Source organism: Hippocampus zosterae, chromosome 17 (genome assembly GCF_025434085.1).
Source record: "Hippocampus zosterae strain Florida chromosome 17, ASM2543408v3, whole genome shotgun sequence".
NCBI classification, from domain to species: Eukaryota; Metazoa; Chordata; class Actinopteri; order Syngnathiformes; family Syngnathidae; genus Hippocampus; species Hippocampus zosterae.
Window position 1 is genome coordinate 13,951,267 of NC_067467.1, and position 19,810 is coordinate 13,971,076.

General features: G+C 46.8%; 1 protein-coding gene across 1 annotated transcript in view; it reads left to right on the plus strand.

Moving 5' to 3' along the window:
* ube2z (ubiquitin-conjugating enzyme E2Z) overlaps positions 1-19,810 on the plus strand; it is a 29,449-nt gene that overhangs the window by 7,680 nt on the left and 1,959 nt on the right. Inside the window, exons 3-6 of the mRNA XM_052049739.1 lie at positions 11,954-12,141; positions 18,156-18,267; positions 18,913-19,025; positions 19,130-19,220. Coding sequence (XP_051905699.1) covers positions 11,954-12,141; positions 18,156-18,267; positions 18,913-19,025; positions 19,130-19,220 — 504 coding nt within the window. The remainder of the gene's footprint in view (positions 1-11,953; positions 12,142-18,155; positions 18,268-18,912; positions 19,026-19,129; positions 19,221-19,810) is intronic.

Genomic DNA, 19,810 nt, shown 5'->3' on the forward strand with positions numbered 1-19,810 from the left:
TTTGAAATTTGAGAAAGCAACTATGAATTAAGAGGTACCAACTTATTCAAAAAACTCAAAACAAGAACAAACATCAAGCAAAGAAGTGTATCTAGCAAAGGTGTGAATAATCTCGAAACGGACCTAAAAATGAATAAATCGCTTGCTGATTTAAAAAACAAATTCAAAAAAATAGTACAAACAACCTACATCAATCAGAGTTAAAATGATAAATTCTAAACATCTATATATATATTGCGCGTCGTCCCGCACGCGATCTGTCCTTCCGTCTGTCCCTTTTCAAAACGTACCTACTTCACCGCGCCGCTGCGCGCCGCCACTGCGCGCCGCCACTGCGCCGCCACTGCGCCGCTCAGGCAGTGGCTCACTACGATCGCGCGGGCATCTTAGTGAAAAAATGTTGTCTACCCACAAGCATTGCAATGAAATTGTTAGTTATTTAGTAGAGCTAAACATCTCTTTATTTTCGCGATAAGCAATGAAGATGAACAAAAAGTTGAAACAAGCAACAACACTTTTGTGGGCCGAAGGCCCACCTTACCAGCCTTACGCAGGAACTAGCTGACGAGCCGCCCGGAGGGCGGCGAACCACCACCTTACCAGCCTTCCGCAGGAACTAGCTGATGAGCCGCCCGGAGGGCGGCGAACCAGCTAGTTAAATATAATGATAAATCAGAACCAAGTTGATAAATAGAGAAAGGTATTGAAATATCCATTATGAATACAAGAGAAAATTGACACAAGAGTGCCAGGGTGAGGATGTATATAATCCCGATACAAACCAAAAGTTGTGAAAATATCACGGTTAAGGGTGTAAGGAGCGACGGCCCGGCGAAGTGAAGTGAAGTACTCGAAGAGCGGTGGTACACTGTTTTTATTCAGCACACGTACGATCATTTATATACCAGCAAAGCGGACGTTAGTGTAAACAAACGTCCAGCCCACCCGGGGGCTGTGATTGGTTGGTAGCGAGCGGCAGCGGGGGCCGCCGATTGGCTGATCAGTCTCGCGGCGCGAAATTCAAATGTCAGAGTTCTCAGGGGGCATTTGTGGTTGCTACAAATACTCCCCTGTTAGAAAGTCCTTGGCAGGCTGAGTCCGAATTAGGATAGTGATGAAAGTTCATGGTTGGGCGTGCAGGCGGTCGGGCGGGCGGACGGCGCGTCCGGCTCGAGTGATGGTCAGCGGCGCGGGTTCGTCGTCGTCGTGGTAGGCCGGTTTCAGGCGGTCGATTGAGACCCAATCCTGTCGACCATGGATGTTGAGGCGGTAGGCCTTGTCGTTACGTTGCTCCACGGCGTACGGGCCGCGGTATGGTCGAGTTAGAGGCGGGCGGTGGGCGTCGTTCCTTACGAAAACGTGAGTGCAGGTTAACAGCGACTTCGGTACTCGTCTGCTGCGCTGGTCTTGGTAGGTCTGGAGTACGGGTCGGTACTTTCCGACGGTGCGTCGGAGATCGGCGAGATAGGCCGTGGAGTCGGCGGCGTCTTGGCTGGACGGGAAGAACTCCCCGGGAACGGCGATGGTTTCACCGAATACCATCTCGGCTGAGGAGACACCGAGACCTTCTTTCGGAGTCGTCCGCATTCCGAGGAGTACCCAGGGCAATTGGGCACTCCAGTCTGGTCCGGTGCAGCGGGCCATGAGCGCTGCCTTCAACGTGCGGTGAGTGCGCTCGGCCATTCCGTTGGCGGCGGGGTTGAAAGCAGTCGTATGATGCACAGTCGTTCCCATGAGCTGACCAAGGGCGGTCCAGAGCTGTGACGTGAATGAAGAACCTCTGTCGGAGGTGATATCGTCAGGGACTCCGAATCTGCTGACCCAGCCTTGGAGAAGGGCGGCGGCGCAGTCTTGTGCAGTGGCTCCTTTCATTGGGATCGCCTCAGGCCATCGAGTCGACCGCTCGGTGGACGTGAAGAGATACTGGTAGCCGTCTGAAGGTGGCAGCGGTCCAACTATGTCGACGTGAAGATGGCCGAAGCGACGTCGGGGTTGTGGAAACTGGCCGATACCGGATTCTGTATGTTGGCCGATCTTACTGGCTTGGCATTGGAGGCAGTTGCGAGCCCAGGCTCGTACGTCTTTGTTGATTCCATGCCATACAAACTTCTCGGTCATCAGTTTGGCGGTTGATCTTCCAGACGGGTGTGATAAACCATGGATAATATCGAACATTTGACGTCGGAGCGTTTTCGGGATGAGTGGCCGAGGGCGTTGCCTGCTCACATCGCAGAGTAAGGTGCGTCCGTCGTCGCCAAACGGTACGTCTTCCCATCTCAGGCCTGTGACGGACTGACGATAGTCAGCGGTGCCCTTCTGATCAGCCACTTGGGCGTCGGCGATGGCTCCGTAGTCGACGCCAAGATGGACGGCGTTGATTTCCACTCGAGACAGGGCGTCGGCTACTGGATTCTTTTCACCAGGGACGTACTCTATCTCGCATCTGAATTCTGCGATGGCGGAGAGATGACGCTGCTGACGGGCGGACCACGGGTCCCCAGCTTTGGTGAAGGCGTGTACGAGGGGGCGGTGGTCGGTACGGATCTTGAACGGCGTTCCTTCCAGCAGGTGGCGGAAATGTCGCACAGCCAGGTATACGGCGAGAAGTTCGCGGTCGAACGTACTGTATCGGGTTTCAGGTTGGCGTAACTTCTGACTGAAGAATCCCAGAGGCTGCGGGATACCGTTGATGACCTGCTCCACCACACCTCCTACAGCAACGTTACTTGCGTCGGTCGTCAGTTGAAGCGGAGCCGCCGGCTTCGGGAACGTCAATGTCGCGGCCTTGGCGAGGGCGGCTTTCGTAGCTTCGAACGATTTGCTCTGGGCGGGGGTCCATTCCAGGTGTTTCGGGTTGCCGCTGAGCGCATCGTATAGCGGGGCCATGACGTGGGCGAGGCGAGGCAGGAAACGATGGTAATAGTTCACCATCCCAGTGAACTCTTGGAGAGTCTTGATCGTTCTCGGCGTAGGGAACTTGTGGATGGCGTTGACTTTAGCGGGCAGGGGGCGGACTCCGGAAACGTCGATCTCGTAACCGAGGAACTCTACTTTCGACACGCCGAAAACGCACTTGTCTCGTCGTACTACCAAGCCGTTGTCGCGGAGCAGTTGGAGGACGTTTCGGACGTGGTCGTGATGTTCTGCCTTCGTCTTCGAATGGATGAGGATGTCGTCGACGTAACATACACAGTACGACAGTTCGCCGAGGATGCTGTCCATGAGGCGTTGAAAGGTGGCGCCGGAGTTGCGAAGACCGAACGTTGAGTAGTAGAAGACGTAGGAGCCGAACGGCGTGATGATCGCTGTTTTGGGGACGTCGGGCTCGTGGACGGGAACTTGAAAATAACCTTTCAAGAGGTCCAGTTTCGTGAAGTATCTGGCGCCGTCCAACTCGTTGGTGATGTCCGCGATGTTGGGTAGGGGATAGTGATCCGGTTCCGTCTTCACATTCAGCAGGCGGTAGTCTCCACACGGCCGCCATGAACCGTCAGTCTTTTTTACCATGTGCAGCGGTGATGCCCATGGACTGGATGCTTTCTTGCAGAGTCCCATCCTTTCCATTTCGGCGAAAGCTTGTTTGGCGGCCTTGAGTTTGTCGGGCGAGAGGCGTCGGAACTTGGAATAGACGGGTGGTCCTTTTGTCTCGATATGGTGGAAGATTCCGTGTTTCGCTGCTTTCCCCGGCGTCTGGTGAAGTTCGGGTTTGAAGACGTCGGCGTACTCGGTTAGTAGGTGCTCGTATGGGTTGGTTGTGAATGCACAGGCGTTGACGTTTTCTTGGACCCGGGCGACGAGGTCGGTGGACTGGAACGATTGGAGATTCAGCATTCTTCGGTTGCCGACATCGACCAGTAGGTTATGGTGCCCGAGGAAATCGGCTCCGAGCAGTGGTGTCCTCACGTCAGCGATAATGAAGTCCCAGGCGTATCGGCGGTTGGCGATCTTGATGTGGATGCGGCGGCATCCATACGTGGCGATGGGCGTACCATTGGCGGCCACGAGTTTGACTTGGCATGGCTGGTTGTGACGTCGGTTTTGGTCTGTGGCGGGGTAGATGGAGCGGCATGCTCCGGTGTCGACCAGGAATTCGCGATTGGAGATGGCATCGGTGACGTAGAACCCCTGGTTCGGGTTGGCGATCGTGCAAACGTAACTGTGATGAGGGCGCCACGCCGCCGGCGTTACTGTCGGCGGGTGGCCGTGGCGTTTTTTGAGAACTTGCAGTTCGGGAGGCAGTTTCTCGCGTCTCTGCCGAACTTGTCATGGTAGCTGCAAATACCAGACGGTAGCATGTAGCCGCGGGACCACTGGTTCTGGGGCGGAGCTTGACGGCGATCATGCGGTGGGCCTGGACGGTGGCGCACGGCATTGATGTCTGCGTCCACAATGGGCGGGGCTAGTGCGCTGCAGGCGGCGGCGACCGGCGTCGATTTCTCGGCGGCTCTGGCTGCGGTAATCAGGTCATCGGCTTTGGCGACTAGCGCGGACATTGACAGTGTATTGGCGTCGTGGAGGGCGGCGCGAACTGAAGGCGGGATGGACTGTAGCCATAGCTCGCGCATGAGGTCGACTTTGCGAGGCTGGCCAGTAGACGGATCGGCGCCGGGTAGTCGGGCGAGTGACTGCATCTCGTTCCACAAACTGAGAGCTGTGCGGTCGCCTAGATCCTGACTGGGCATGGCGAGCAGTCGTTTGGCGCGGGCGCTGACGGTAAGAGTATACTCTTTCAGCAGGTGATCTTTCAACGAGTCGTACGTGATTTCGTCGTCTTGTTGGTCCAACCATGCCGAAACGTGCTGGAAAACGCCGTCGGGGACGGCTTCTAAGACGTAGTCCGCTTTTGTTCTCGGATCTGTGACTTTCCGGAGGCGGAATTGTACTTCGGCCCGGCGAAACCAGGAAACGGGTTCCTGAGTGCTGAAAGGCGGCAGTTTCACCGAGACGGCGTGGATTGCGAGGTTGTTGTCGGACGGCGTCTGCGGGGGTGGAGTTGTCGACATCTTGAGTCTCGAAGGTTGCGTGTTGAGAACGGCGAAGGGTCACCAGTTGTAAGGAGCGACGGCCCGGCGAAGTGAAGTGAAGTACTCGAAGAGCGGTGGTACACTGTTTTTATTCAGCACACGTACGATCATTTATATACCAGCAAAGCGGACGTTAGTGTAAACAAACGTCCAGCCCACCCGGGGGCTGTGATTGGTTGGTAGCGAGCGGCAGCGGGGGCCGCCGATTGGCTGATCAGTCTCGCGGCGCGAAATTCAATGTCAGAGTTCTCAGAGGGCATTTGTGGTTGCTACAAGGGTAAAGTATGAGCCTTAATGGAGACTTCTTCTTACTTTTTCTTTTCTGATTGATATAAGAATGATTTAGTAGATATAAACACATAACGGGGTAGGACTAGATAAGTTTTTTTTACTTCATCCTACTCCCTTGAACATAACTGTGTTGAATGAAGACTGATTTCTTTCTTTTTACTTTTTTATCTACCTTATTTTCTGTCAAATTATTACTGTATATGTTTTATGTTCAATAAATAAACACACCACCACCAGTAAACACCACCAGAGTAAATAGCGGTGCGGACAGAGTTAATCCGTAGTATCGAGCCGGACTTGTTTGTGTTTGCGCCACTGCGTGCTTCTGTATGGCGTCCGGGTTCCTGGTAGTGGAAATTCCAGTGTTATGAATTGATCGTTAATGTAACATCGTTGTCGAAATTTTAATTAAAGATTAAAGATACAATTTATTTGTCCCACACTGGGGAAATTTACAAATGCATAGGTTTTTAGTCCGGGTGAAGGAATTTCCTTTTGAAAGAACACCGTAGATGGGAATATTTACTATAAACCAGTGTGGTGGTTGCTGTTGCCGTACGAAGCAGTAGAGGTCGCTGTTGGATTATATTTTGTTGTAGTGAATCTCTATGGAGGGTAGAGCAGAGAAAAAACATTTCGTGTAATACAACAGGGTTTTTTTTCATTGTATGAAGGGCAGGAAAGTGGGAATGGTGTTAATGCATGAAGATTTTTTTCACACTAGGGGGTATTTTCACCCATGTAGGTTTCGTTGTTGAGGAGTTTCACTGTACTGCTGTTTGGCAGTTGACTTGAGGTGCATTCCACACACAGAAGATCTAAAAAAATCTATAGAATACCATATTTTCACGACTATAAGGCGCCATTAAAAGTCTTAAATTTTCTCCAAAATGGACAGGACGCCTTATGGTGCGGAGCGTCTTTTGTATGCGTTGAGTTCCAAAATCTGACTGACAGCCGACACGCTGTTTATATAGAGAAAAGGCGGAAGTGACTGCGGCCGGGCATGCGGGAAAGAGGTCGGCCAATCAGGGAAGGGTGGGCGTGTATATATACATATATGGAGGGAGAGAGAGGGAGAGAGAGAGAGAAGGCAGGCGTGAGAGAGGACAGGCATGCTGGGGAGCAGTCCGCCAATGGGTGAAGGGTGGGCGTGTAAGTGGATGCTAAAGGGACGCCGCAAGCAGGTACCAATACCTGTATAGAGTGTGGCAATGTGCATTGTTGCAAAACAACTCCGGTTTTGGTTTCTAAGAACCCTCGAAAATAAATTCGACAAAGAGACACGCCTACGAAGCTCAGTTCAAACTTCAAGCCATCGGTTATGCTTTTGGCATGCGTGCCCATCTCACAGCAGCGGTGAAAAACCAAGTCAAGCAAATGAACTCCTGAGCTTGCCGTTATTCCCGGAGGCTTGACTAAAGAACTCCAACCGCTGGACATTGGCATCAACCGGGCGTTCAAAGTAAAGTTGCAAACGGCAAGGGAACAATGGATGATCGATGGCAAACACAACTTTACAAAGAGTGAGAGGCAGCGCTGGGCGAGTTACGCCACAATTTGCAAATGGATTGTGGCTGCTTGGACGAACGTGTCTGCTTGCACTGTTGTTCGAGTTTTTGGCAAAGCCGGCATCATTTCTGTGGAGCCACATGGCAATGAGAGTGACTCTGACAACGAGAGGAAACGCGGCGTTTTTGATGTATTCCGGTACTTGCACAATTGTTCAATTCTTTCTACACACACACATGTTTCGCTCTGTTCTTTACTTTCAAATGTGGGAAAGCTTCACACGAGAGAAATGTTGACTTTGCTGTTGCTACTCCTTCTTTCCGCTCGGCAATGTGTAGCAACTCACACTTTAGCATGTGATGCGTTCAATGACAACTGCGATGTGCAGTTCTCTGCTTCTGATACAGAGGATGAGGACTTTGATGGATTTTTGGGTGATGATTGATCGAAAAACGTGAGAACATTGTACGATGGCTAAATAAAATACACCCGAACTCAGTTCTGCTTTCATTGCCTTTTTAAAAACGTGTTTTTAGCTTGTATCTGTATGTCTTGTCATGCTACCGTATGCTTCAAGCTAACGTGTTTGTAGCGTGCGCGCATGCATGCCGTATGTTTATAAGCTGGCGTATGTTTTACCACTTTAAAACTGCGGCCAATAATAAAGTGCGGTTTGTTTATGTGCAGAAATGGCACCCATTAATGAGACTGCGCTCAACCGTACAGTGCGTCAATTGGTCGTGAAAATACGGTACTCATTCAATGCAACCAAACAGCAATAACCAGTGCGCAAGCACATGGCAGGAAATATTTTATCACTGATTTGACGCACCAACATCAGAACAGCTGCGTGTTAACTCAAGTTGCGGAGGCAGGGGATCCACATTTTTTCAGGGGAACTACATTGCTGCAAGAACTGTTATTGAAGACACGCCCCACAGTTCACCACAAAGGCAATGTGGTAAGTTCACAAAAAAGTTTAGTGGTGGTTATTTGTCACGGAACATTAAAGCAGCGCCTCTCATGTTCCAAAAGGAGCGTTAAACCGATCTCAAACTAGTGCTGGCTAAGTTAATATTTCATAGCATGTTGGGATAGTAGCCACTTGTTGATGTAATTGTGTGTGAAGTCGAATGTGTACTAAAAGATAAGATATACTGGTTAAGCAACTACGGCTTCAGTTGGATTGCAAGTTTAGTTTAAGCAGACAGAAGTATAAGCGAAAAGGAGATGCAGGTGAATCATTAACACAAATCACCTGGGCAGCCAGCCACACACAGATGCAAATTAAAAACTAAAACAAGTCATCTCAATAAAATAAAATAATATGCCATACTTAATTAAGAACAAAATTAGCCTACGTTTTCATGAATGTGCTGTAAATGTATAAAGCAACTCAAATTGTCTGTTTTGACTGTTTGGGTTTGCCTGAGTTTTGTGATATTAAAAGGTTGGGAACTACTGTTCGAGGAGTTTGCATCCTAATGTATTCGGTGACATACAATGCTTTTCTTCACAGAACCATCACAAGGAAATTTGATTTGAATTGCCATCAATATTAATGTATGAAATGAATGCATGCACGCATAAAGATGGCTGCAATATTTCTCCATAAAATAGGATAGTTTTGTTTTTAGTACGAATTTGAAATGGAGAAAGTAAATAAAAAATGTGCACATTTTATCAGAACATATCCTATGTCTCGTTGTATTCATTGAATTGTGTTTTGATGAGAGAAGAAGTTTTGTGAATTAATTTTAAATCGGATGGAAATGTTCAATATTTGCTGACCAAAACCCCCCAAAGACTTAAAATGATTGTCCGGACTAAAACTTGCCTAAAATGTTCCCAGTTTTTGTTACTCAAACTAGATGAATCCAATTGTCATCTTGGACTAAAATGCTTAACCTTGAGTCGGCCAAAACCTGACCAAACAGAAATGGGACGAGGTTGACTCAATGTGATTAAAAACTAACAAGTGTGATGAAAATGTTGACTAAATTTAGAAATGGCATATTAAAATTAACACGACTGTTTGTAATTGCCTACACCTTGAGTAAGGCCGAAGTTCAAGCTGAAGAAAAACGGCCCTCAACCATGATCTGCCATTGTTATTTTGGTGATGAGCAGCATACGAATTTACCTCCATACGTTTGGGAGATTTTTAATGGTGTTTTGATTATTTTTGCTAAGATAAGGACTGGAATGGGTCTTTGTCATTGCCCATGCCCAAGCAACAAAAGGCACCATTTGTCTTATGAAACATGAAAAACAATGACCAACAGCGGGAGACAGGACGGAAAGGCTTTTCAGTGCCCCAAGGTCTTTGATGTGATGGAAGACAGTAGAGAGGCAAGCATTTACAATAACATTAAAGAAATTAAAATAATTGTCATTAAAAAGGCACCTGGATAGCAAACGACAGTTCCCACTCTCTCTCTCTCTCTCTTTCTTCCACAAAGCACTCTCAGTACATCCTGTTACCATCAGCGCATAAGTCTAGGTCTCTTAGGTCTCTGTTTCTCTCTCTCTCTCTCTGTCTCTCTCTGTCTCTCTCTCTGTCTCTCTCTGTCTCTCTCTCTCTCTGTCTCTCTCTCTCTCTCTTTCTCTCTCTCTCTCTCTCAGGACTAAGAGGGTCATCTCTACCTTTCTCCCCATCTCAATGCACCTTGAACACCCTGGACCGGTCGGCATCCAATTGCAGGGTACACAGAGGCGAACAATGATCCATGCTCAGACACACGCTAACCACTGGACCACCGGGCCGGCTTTTAATTCCATGGATTTGTTTATTCATTCATTCATCCATTTTCCGAACCGCTTTAATCCTCACTAGGGTTGTGGGGGGTCCTGGAGCCTATCTCGGCCGACTTCACCCCAAACTGGTTGCCAGCCAATTGCAGGGCACACACAGACCAACAACCATCCACACTCACACTCACGCCTAGGGACAGTTTGGAGTGTTCAATCAACCTGCCATGCATGTTTTTGGAATGTGGGAGGAAACCGAAGGACCCGGAGAAAACTGGTTGTTGGTCTGTGTGTGCTCTGCGATTGGCTGGCAATCAGTTAAGGGTGTCCCCGCCTACTGCCTGAAGTCGTCTGAAATTGGCTCCAGGACCCCCCCGCGACCCTTGTGAGTATAAGGTGGATCAGAAAAAGAATGGATGAATGGATGTATGTTTTCTGTTATGATGAATTATGTGCGATTGGTCATGACTTGTTTTGTAGGCCTCTCTGATATCTCTCATGAATTTCCTAACGGATGAATAAAGTGAATTTGATTGATTGATTGATTGAGAGATGTTCTTCCTCCTCTTAAATAACTTCTTAGATATATGATTGTTGAGGTGGAGGATGGTTGGAGGGGGGTGTCACAGCACCGCCCCTATCCAGCTGGTGCGGTTCCTTGGGCAGGCAGGGGCGAGTCCTCTCGATTGGAGCCACCTGGCTCACCCATTACTGTATATAGGTGTGCTCCATAATCGTGCTTGCTCTCTGCCCTTAGGTAACACTCCTTTTGTTTATTGTGTTATTTGGTTGTTTTATTCCAGGTGTGGGCAAACCTTTTGGCTCGGGGGCCGCATTGACTTTTAAAATTTGACAAAAGGGCCAGGTCAGCACGAGCTGTTGTACATTTAAAAAAAAAATAAATAAAAAACACGGCATTTGTTGACAGTCCATATCAAACATCAACAGAACAAAAACATGAAAGTACGGTCTTCATATAATTTTTTTAAATGACAAAAGTGTTGTTGATGACCTATTTTAGCCTGTGGATCGCTGCAGTTGGGTTATGATCAGACCAGTAGAAGTAGAGTCGAAAAGATTGCCGCCCCCCCACCCCCGTGTTCTGCAACTTCAAGTCAATGCGCCACCTGGCGGTGAAATGCCTGTCATTACAAGTCCAATTGAAATGAATGCAATCATTCACTTCGAAACTTAATTGTGGACCAACCTTCGGCGGGCCGGATTAAAAAGACCAACGGGCCGGATTCGGCCCACGGGCCGTCGTTTGCCCACCACTGTTTTATTCACACGTTACCGCCCATGTACCTACATTCATACATATACTTTGCACACTCTTCAGATATTTACACACTCACATCCCTTAAACTTTTTTATTGTTAAAAGTGAACTTATTATTTACAGTAAAGTATTCGTTGGTTGTTTGTGTCCCCTCATTTTTTGCCACAGGCTTTGAGCTGGACTGTGACATGCAGCTTGATGTAAACATTGCGTGTTTTATCAGGGTGGCGTTGAGTCATCTATTTTACAAATTACTCGCGGGTAAACATCATGTGATTTATCAAGGAGTTCATTTGTCAGTTTAACACGGTAAGTTTTAATTTTTTACTCTGTCTGCTTTTTTATTTTCTCCTGCCTCAGACACCCTCTGGTAGGAAGGTGCCATTTTCAAATGCATAACCCATGATTTACGTGAAGACAGAAAGCGCAGACCGCACGCAGCACTGCTATTCCAAATGAACGCATTGATGACATCTGTTTGGATTAGCGAAAGGAATATACCACGCCTGTGAATAAGAACGAAATTAAATTGGGATTCTGTCTGTTTATTCAGCTTGAGGTGTTATTTTGGAGTGTTTTCATTTTGTTTGGTCATACAGTTTTAATCTAATTGGAATACAAGGCTCCATGCAAACTCGTTAAGTTGAATGCAATTATTAGCTCCCAGAAGTGCTGTTTGGAGATATCCAGCCTTCTTGCCCAATAGAATTTCTCTTTAAGAATGCCGCACAAGTTTTTGACCTTGTCAACATTGGTTAGAGGGCAAATCAACCTATAGTATGACTGCGTAGCTTTGGATTCTAAATATACCAGCAGCTTGAAATACCTGCTTGTTCCCTCATCAGTGTTCTTTTGTGCGTGTAATTTTGTTGTTTGTTTTGCTTTGGGGTTTTTTTGTGCATTTGCTTGACAGGAGCCTGGCTTTATCTGAGGGAACCAGTTTGCAATGATCTAAATAGACATGAGAAATAACATGCAAATGCAAAAGCTGTCTCAGAAAAACAAAAATTCAAATGTTTATTTTTAACTTGTGATGATATGTGCAGTATACTTACTTGAAATGCAGTGTATTAAGTGTATTCTCTTTTCTTTGTAAGATCCATGCTCTAATCATAGGGCCATTTGATACACCATATGAGGGCGGTTTCTTCCTATTCCTGTTTCGATGCCCTCCGGACTACCCGATCCACCCGCCACGGGTCAAGCTCATCACCACTGGTCAGAACAGTGTCCGGTTCAATCCCAATTTTTACCGCAATGGCAAAGTCTGCCTCAGCATCCTTGGGTGAGTTGCAAGTTACTGATTTAAATATTTAGTATGCATCTAATTTTCATCATTTGATGCATTATAATTAACCATACTCATAACTCGATGATAATGAGAAATGCTGACACTATTTTTCGGAGTACAAAATGACACTTTTTTTCACTGTTTGGCTGGTTCTGTGAATAAAACACATTTGCAACTTGGAGCTTGGACTTGCATGCAGGCATGAACGATTTGGATTTGAAGCTTTCACTTCAAACTATGAAGTTTTCCTTCCATCTACCACGTAGCCAGGTTTGGGTCACAGAGGCAGCAGCTTCAGCTGGGAATCCTAGACTTCCCTCTCCCTAGCCACTTCTTCCAACTCTTCCGGAGGGACGTCAAGGTGTTCCGAGGCCATCCAGGAGACATAGTCTCTTCAATGTGTCCAGTGTCGTCCCTGGGGCCTCCTGCCGGTACGACATAGGTGAACACCTCACCGGGAATGTGTCCAGTGTGCCGAGCCACCTCATTGGGCTCCTCTAAACGTGGACGAGCAGTCCCTCTTGGATGCCTGAGCTTCACACCTTATCTCTAAGGGGGCGCCCGGACACCCTGCGGAGGAAACTCATTTCGACTACTTGTATCTGGGATCTCATTCTTTTGGTCATACAATACATTACATGTATACAATACAATACATGCTGATTTATATAGCGCTTTCACAACAGCGGCAGCTATAACAAAGCCGTGAACATAAAGTAAAATAATAAACACAACACATAACATAAAACACGGACAGTCGTGCAGGCCTAACCACTTTTCCGTCACACGCTTTGTTGTTTGAAGCAGTTTGAGATGAAAGAGGAGAGAATCAAAGTGTCCTTTAAACAGTGGATCAGAGACGCCATGCTCAAAATGTGCACACGTCAGCTACAAGCTAAGTTTCAAAGTCAACAAGAAGTTGTAGCATCCATTGACGAAAAAGAGATTGGTTCACTTCTCCTGTCCCATGGAAATCCATTTCAATTCCAAGCGGCGACTCTCTGTTCCAAATACGCAGATGATGCACTTAGCCGCCTCAAGTACTTTAACTCCTCCACGTCGGGGAAGATCTCAACCCCGCCCCCGACCTGGAGAGGGAACTCCACCCTTTTCTGACTGAGGACCATTGTTTCAGATTTGAAGGTGGTGATTTACATTCCAACTGCTTCATACTCGGCTGCGAACTGCTCCAAGAATTGGAAATCACAGCTTGAAGAAGCCAACAGCATCACCACATCTGCAAAAAGCACAGATGGATTACTGAGTCCACCAAACTGGACTCCCTCAACGCCTGGGTTGCACCTAGAAAATCTGTCCATATATTTTGAACATAATCTGTGACAAAGGGCATCTGTCGCAGAGTCTAAACCTCACAGGAAACGAATCCGTCCCACTGCTGCCAATGCGGCCCAAACTCTGACATCAGTGATAAAGGGACGAACATCTCATATTTAGGGGCTCGGTATCCCATACTCCCGGAGCACCTCCCTCCAGAACACCCTGAGGGACATGGTCAAATACCTTCTCCAAGTCCACCAAGACTCACACTCGCAGACATCGCCGAGAGAGTTGAGCTGGTCCACTGTTCCAATGCTCCGATGAAAACGACATTGCGCCCCCAGAAGCCGAAATTTGACCTTCCAGCATACCCTCCACTCCATCACCCCTTAATATAGGCCCTTACCAGGGAGGTTGTAGAGTGTGATTTCTCTGTCGTTGGAACACAGTTTACGGACGACCTCCCTGGTCTGCCAATCCAGAGTCACTGTCCCCGATGTCCACGTGATGTCTTTGAGGCGTGTCAACCAGGACAGCCCCACAACATCCAGAGCCGGAACACCAGGTGGATCTCATCCATCCCCAAGGCTTTGCCACTGAGGAGCTTTTTTACGACCTCAATCGAGGTCAGCAGCACCCCATCTCCACTATTCAGTGTTCATTGTGCACTGCTTCCCCCTTCCGAGACGCCGGATGGTGGACCAAATGACCTCAAAGACATCTGGAAGTTGTTTTACATGGACTCGCTGAACTTCTGCTACGTTTGAGTTTTCTCCTCAGTGACTGCCAAAGCTGCATTCCACGTAGCCAGCCGGTATCTGACAGTTGCCTCCGCAGTCCCACATGAGACAAAGGCCCAATAGGACTCTTCCTTCAGCTTGACGGCATCCCTTGCCACCGGGTTCAGGGAACGGCCATTACAGCAGGCACTGACAAACTCACAATACGTATGCGTCTGCCGGGTCGGACCGCCTTCTTCCTTCACCACGGAGCCAACACACCAGGCGGTGATCAGTTCAGTTCGTCAGTCCAAAACATGCTTCCCTTAATCCAGTGACATGACTACAAAGTAAATCATCAAACTGCGGGCTGGGGGGGCTGGTCCCAAGTGCACATATGGACACCCTTATGTTTGAACCTGGTGTTCGTTATGGACAATCTGTGATGACCACAGCAGTCCAGTCACAGAAGAACTTGAGTTCAGATCAAGAAAGTGGGGTCGTTCCTCCCAAATAGGCCATTGCAGGTCTCACTGTCATCTTGATTTCTGTGTTCTTTGCATATTTACAACACAAAAATGTTTAATTTAATCAAACAGATGTTAATATCACACACAGACAACCCAAGGAAATATAAAATGCAGTTTCTAGAGGATGATTTCATTTACCAAGGGGGAAAAAAAGCAAACCTATCTGGCTCTTTGTGAAAAACTAAGTTGTCAAATTTCAAAGTAACTGTGACTAACGACAGTTAAGGAAAGCTAAGTTCAATTTCACATGCCACACCCAAACCCGATTGCTGCCACATTTGGTCAATCAATAAATCACATGAATAGAATGTGTCAGACAAAATGAAGTAGGCTACAAGATGTCAAGAAACAAACGTCATGCCATGATCCAAAGAAATTCAAGAAGAAATAGGAAAAAATGGATTTTGAAATCTATCATTTTAAAAAGGCTTCAAAGCAGTATACAAGACTCTGGGGCTCCAGCGAACCACTGTCAGAGCCATTCTCCACAAATGCAGAAAAATGGGACCAGTAGCAAACATTCCCAGGCGTGGTCACCCAGCTAAAATTATTTCAAGAGTGTGATGATGACTTATGCAGGAGGTCAAAAGAACCTCAAACAGCATTTAAAGAACTCCAGGGCTCCCTGGCCACAGTTAAGGTCAGTGTTCGATGACTCTACCATGAGAAAGACACTGGCCAAACATGGCATCCAGGTGAAAACCACCGCTATCCAAAAAGAAAACTATGGCTTGTCTCACATTTTCCAAAAGACATCTTGATGATGCTCAAGACATTTGGAAACATTCTGTGGATTGATGAGTCAATGAGTCAAAAAGTGAACTTTTTGGAAGATGTGCAACCGGTTATATGCAGTGTAGAAATTGGACAGCATTTGATTAAAAGAAAATAAACCAAAAACATGATGCCAACAGTGAAGCATCGTGGTGGCATTTTGATTTTTGTTTTGCAAACTCAGGACCAAGATAACTTGCCGTGATTAATTGGACAATGAATTCTGCTGTATAACAGAAAATCCTGAAGGAGAATGTCCAATCATCAGTTTGTGCCCTCAAACGCAAGCGCTCTTGGGTCATGCAGTAGATAAAACACACCAGGAATTTTGGAGTGGCCAAGTCAAAGTCTGGATTTGAATCCAATTGTGATACTGTGGTGTGACCTTAAACGCGCAGTTCATGCTAGAAAACCTTCCAATAAGACAGAGATGAACTAATTCTGCACAGAAGAGTGGGCCAAAATTCCTCCACCGTGATGTCAAAGACTCATCAATTCTTGCAAATGCTTGATTTCAGTAATTGCTACCAAAGAAGGCACAACACATTATTAAGCAATTACTTTTTCCCATAGAGACAGGTAGTTTTTTATGTCTTAATAAATTAAATTTGCATTTAGAAGCTGCATTTTGTATTTCCTACGGTTGTCTGTTTGTTGTTAAAATTGGTTTGAACTGATTCCTTTGTATGTGGTAAATATGCAATGATCACAGACATCAGGAAGGGACAAATACTTTTCCATGACAATGTAAATACATTCTAGTGACTAAATTAAAATGTCTATTCTGAAGCCGGTCAGCTTCTCCATCAACAGGCTTTGCAAGTTTTCTGGGGTAAACCCTGCATAACTGCACACACACATACGTACGCACACATGCAGGCGCGCGCGTGCGTGTGCGCGTGTTATGCTGCAACACGCTGCCAGGTACAACTCTGAAATGAAAACCTACCAAGGTGTTGATGTCCATAAATTATTTGGTGAGGTATGATTTATTTTGAGTTTTTTTTTCACATAGCGCCGTGTAGCATTAACAATAGTGGCTGCAGGTGACTTCAGTGCTTTCTGGCAATGTATATGTAAATAAGCCGTTACTCGAGGTAGAAAAAAAATGCCTCAAGCATTATTTTGATCCAAGGTATTGCAATTGAGAGCTCGTTTTAGCTTTAATTATAAGTGATGTACAGTGATCCCTCGCTATATTGCACTTCATTTATCGGCGCTTCAGTACATCAGTACGCATCAGTACATGCCCTGCGGACCGGCGGTTGGGGACCCCTGGTATAGGCAACAGGCACTCATTCAAGGCGCATGATTGGTTCCTGGCGCGACATCGACCAATGATAACACTAGCTGATTGGCTGCGCATCTTCGCAGCTGCGCCCACCATCACGAGACACTCGGGAAGCCTTGTGTCTGTTGATTCTCGTGCAGGGCAGAAGACATATGGGGGGGCGGGGTGATTGGGCTTGTAGCAGCAGCAGCACGTTTCTCTATGTCTCCTCCTCATCAATACCCATTAATTGTCTCATAAACACGTCAGCTTCGCGGGGATAGCTGTCCAGGAGCTAGCCAGAGGCTAATGGCAGCTACACCGACAGCGTAAAGTGAGAGCCTTCTATGCCACAAACACTTGTCTCTTCGCCTCTCAGAAGGCAGTGCTGATGAATGTTTATTACTTTATAATGGCGGCCCGGTAGTCCAGTGGTTTGCACGTCGACTTCACAGCGCAGAGGTGCCGGGTTCAATTCCAGGTCCGGCCTCCCTGTGTGGAGTTTGCATGTTCTCCCCCGGGCCTGCGTGGGTTTTCTCCGGGTGCTCTGGTTTCCTCCCACATTCCGAAAACTTGCATGGCAGGCTGATTGAACACACTAAAAGGTGTGAGTGTGAGCGTTCATGGTTGTTCGTCTCTGTGTGTCCTGCGATTGGCTGGCAACTGGTTCAGGCCGTCCCCCCCCTTCTGCCCGCAGACGGCTGGGATAGGCTCCAGCACCCCCTTCGACCCTAGTGCGGATTGAGCGGTTCGAAAAATGGATGTAAAATACATGTACTGTTGTAGTCTTTGTCTCAAATATCCATCCACCCTGAATCAGTTGCCAGCCAATCACAGGGCACACAGAGGCGAACAACCATCCACACTAACATTCACACCTAGGGACAATTTAGGGTGTTCAATCAGCCTGCCACGCATGATTTTGGAATGTGGGAGGAAACCGGAGTACCTGGAGAAAACCCACACAGGCCTGGGGAGAACATGCAAACTCCACACAGGGAGGCCGCAGCTGGAAGTGAATCCGGTACCTCTGCACTGTGAAGTCGACGCGCTAACCACTGGACTACCGGGCCGCCTCGTCTCAAATATGTCAAGTATAAATCCTCTTGTGTTGAGAGGGAAGAAATTTCATCTGTGCTGTATATTTTACATACAGTATATTTGACAAAGTTTAATCCAATCCAAATACTGTTTACATATTTTAAACATGCTGGTACCTACATACACGTTCACAAAAATTCCTAGGGGGTAGCAAACCCTCCTTCGCAGTTTTTCACTTAGGGCGGCAGGGTGCTGGTCCCCATTAACCGATAAATGAGGGATCACTGTACTGTATAATGGAATCTTCATAGAATGTTCCTCCAATTACAATGTGCATGTAAAAATGACAATAAAGACGCTCTCTTACTCTTTACATCCATGTGGATTATTGTACAGAACATGGACAGGACCAGCATGGAGTCCGGCGCAGAGCATCTCCTCTGTCCTCCTTTCAATTCAGTCTCTGATGACGGAGAAACCTTATCACAATGAACCTGGATTTGAACAGGTACACCCCTATCTCTTGTGAAAAACTCTGCTGCTGTTTTTTTTTCTCACAGATTCCTGAATTGCCATTTGCAAACTGACATATTGGTGAAATCTTCTTAAAAAGCATTTAAAAAACTAAAACACACCGTCTATTGGCATGTTTTTGTGTCCTTTCTGCAACTGCTCGAATGCCGCACAAATGCTATGTTCTTTTATGGCACAATGTTAGTGGATATTAGCTGATCAGATGGCTAGCTGCTGAGAGTATGGTACAGAAAATGCCATGTTAAATTATTGAGCCATTTGTGATACGTACATTCCCCTCCAAAAGGTATTGGAGAGGCATAGTCAAATCCTTATTTTATTTTTTTATTCTATATTGAAAGACATTTAGATTTCAGACCAAAAGATGAGTACGAGAAAAATTCAGAATATTGCTTTTATTTAATGGTATTTGCATAAAGATATATGAAACAACACAATAACATATCTGAAAGGTAGTATTTGTTATTTTTACAGGTTACAAAAATGATGACGTTCTGAGGCTTTTTTCTCTCAAAAATCCTGTCTTCTGCAAGCCATTTAAAACTGGTGTTTTGATTGTCTCTTGATCAGGGTTCCTGAAGTTCCTTATTTTAATTTGATGTATCTGTGTGACTTTCAGGAGCGACATCCAGGGGATAGTAAGAACTATAACGAGTGTATCCGCCATGAAACAATGAGGGTAGCTGTGTGTGACATGCTGGAGGGCAAAGTTAACTGTCCTGAAGCTTTGTGGCAAGACTATTTACATTTCCATCTCTTAAATGCCTCTTTTCTATCGTTTACTCACCTTCTCCTCTGACCCGTGCAGATCATTTAATTTGTGTGTGCATTTTCAGGAGCGTAATGGAGAAGTCATTCCTAGATTTCTTTGATTTCTATGAGGGAGTTTGTAAAGCGAGGCTGCATCTACAGGGACAAAACATGAAGGTGACTACTCAACTCAACTGTATTTATGGAGCACTTTCAAACAGCCATCACCGCACACAAAGTGCTGTACATGGAGCAACTAACATGTACAACAGCAAAGCAACAAATCAGTAACAAAGACGATAGAAAGCACCGAACAGTTGCCGCTTCGGGCTGAGCCCCGCTGGGTCCCACTGGGTACAGCCAGCCCCACTTCCAGGCCTGGCACCAGAGAGGTGCTCACTTATGACCCGTGTCTCGGCAAGGTTACACTGGATCCATATGTGCTTTTCATCACAAGAGGACTGTGAGCCGTGCTTTGTCTGGTCCCTCACCCAGGATCTATTTGCCATGGGTGACACTGCCAGGTGCATAAAGCCCCCAGCGACTTAGTTCGTAGGATTAGTGGGACACACAAAACATTCATTTTGTGTAGTTGCTTGTGTGCTTTAATACTGAGGTGGCTTGAACTACCGGAGACAAATTTCTTGTGTGTTTCTTTACAAACTTGGCCAATCTATATATATATATATTACACGTTGTCCCGCACGCGGTCTGTCCTTCCGTCTGTCCCTTTTCAAAACGTACCTACTTCACCGCGCCGCTGCGCG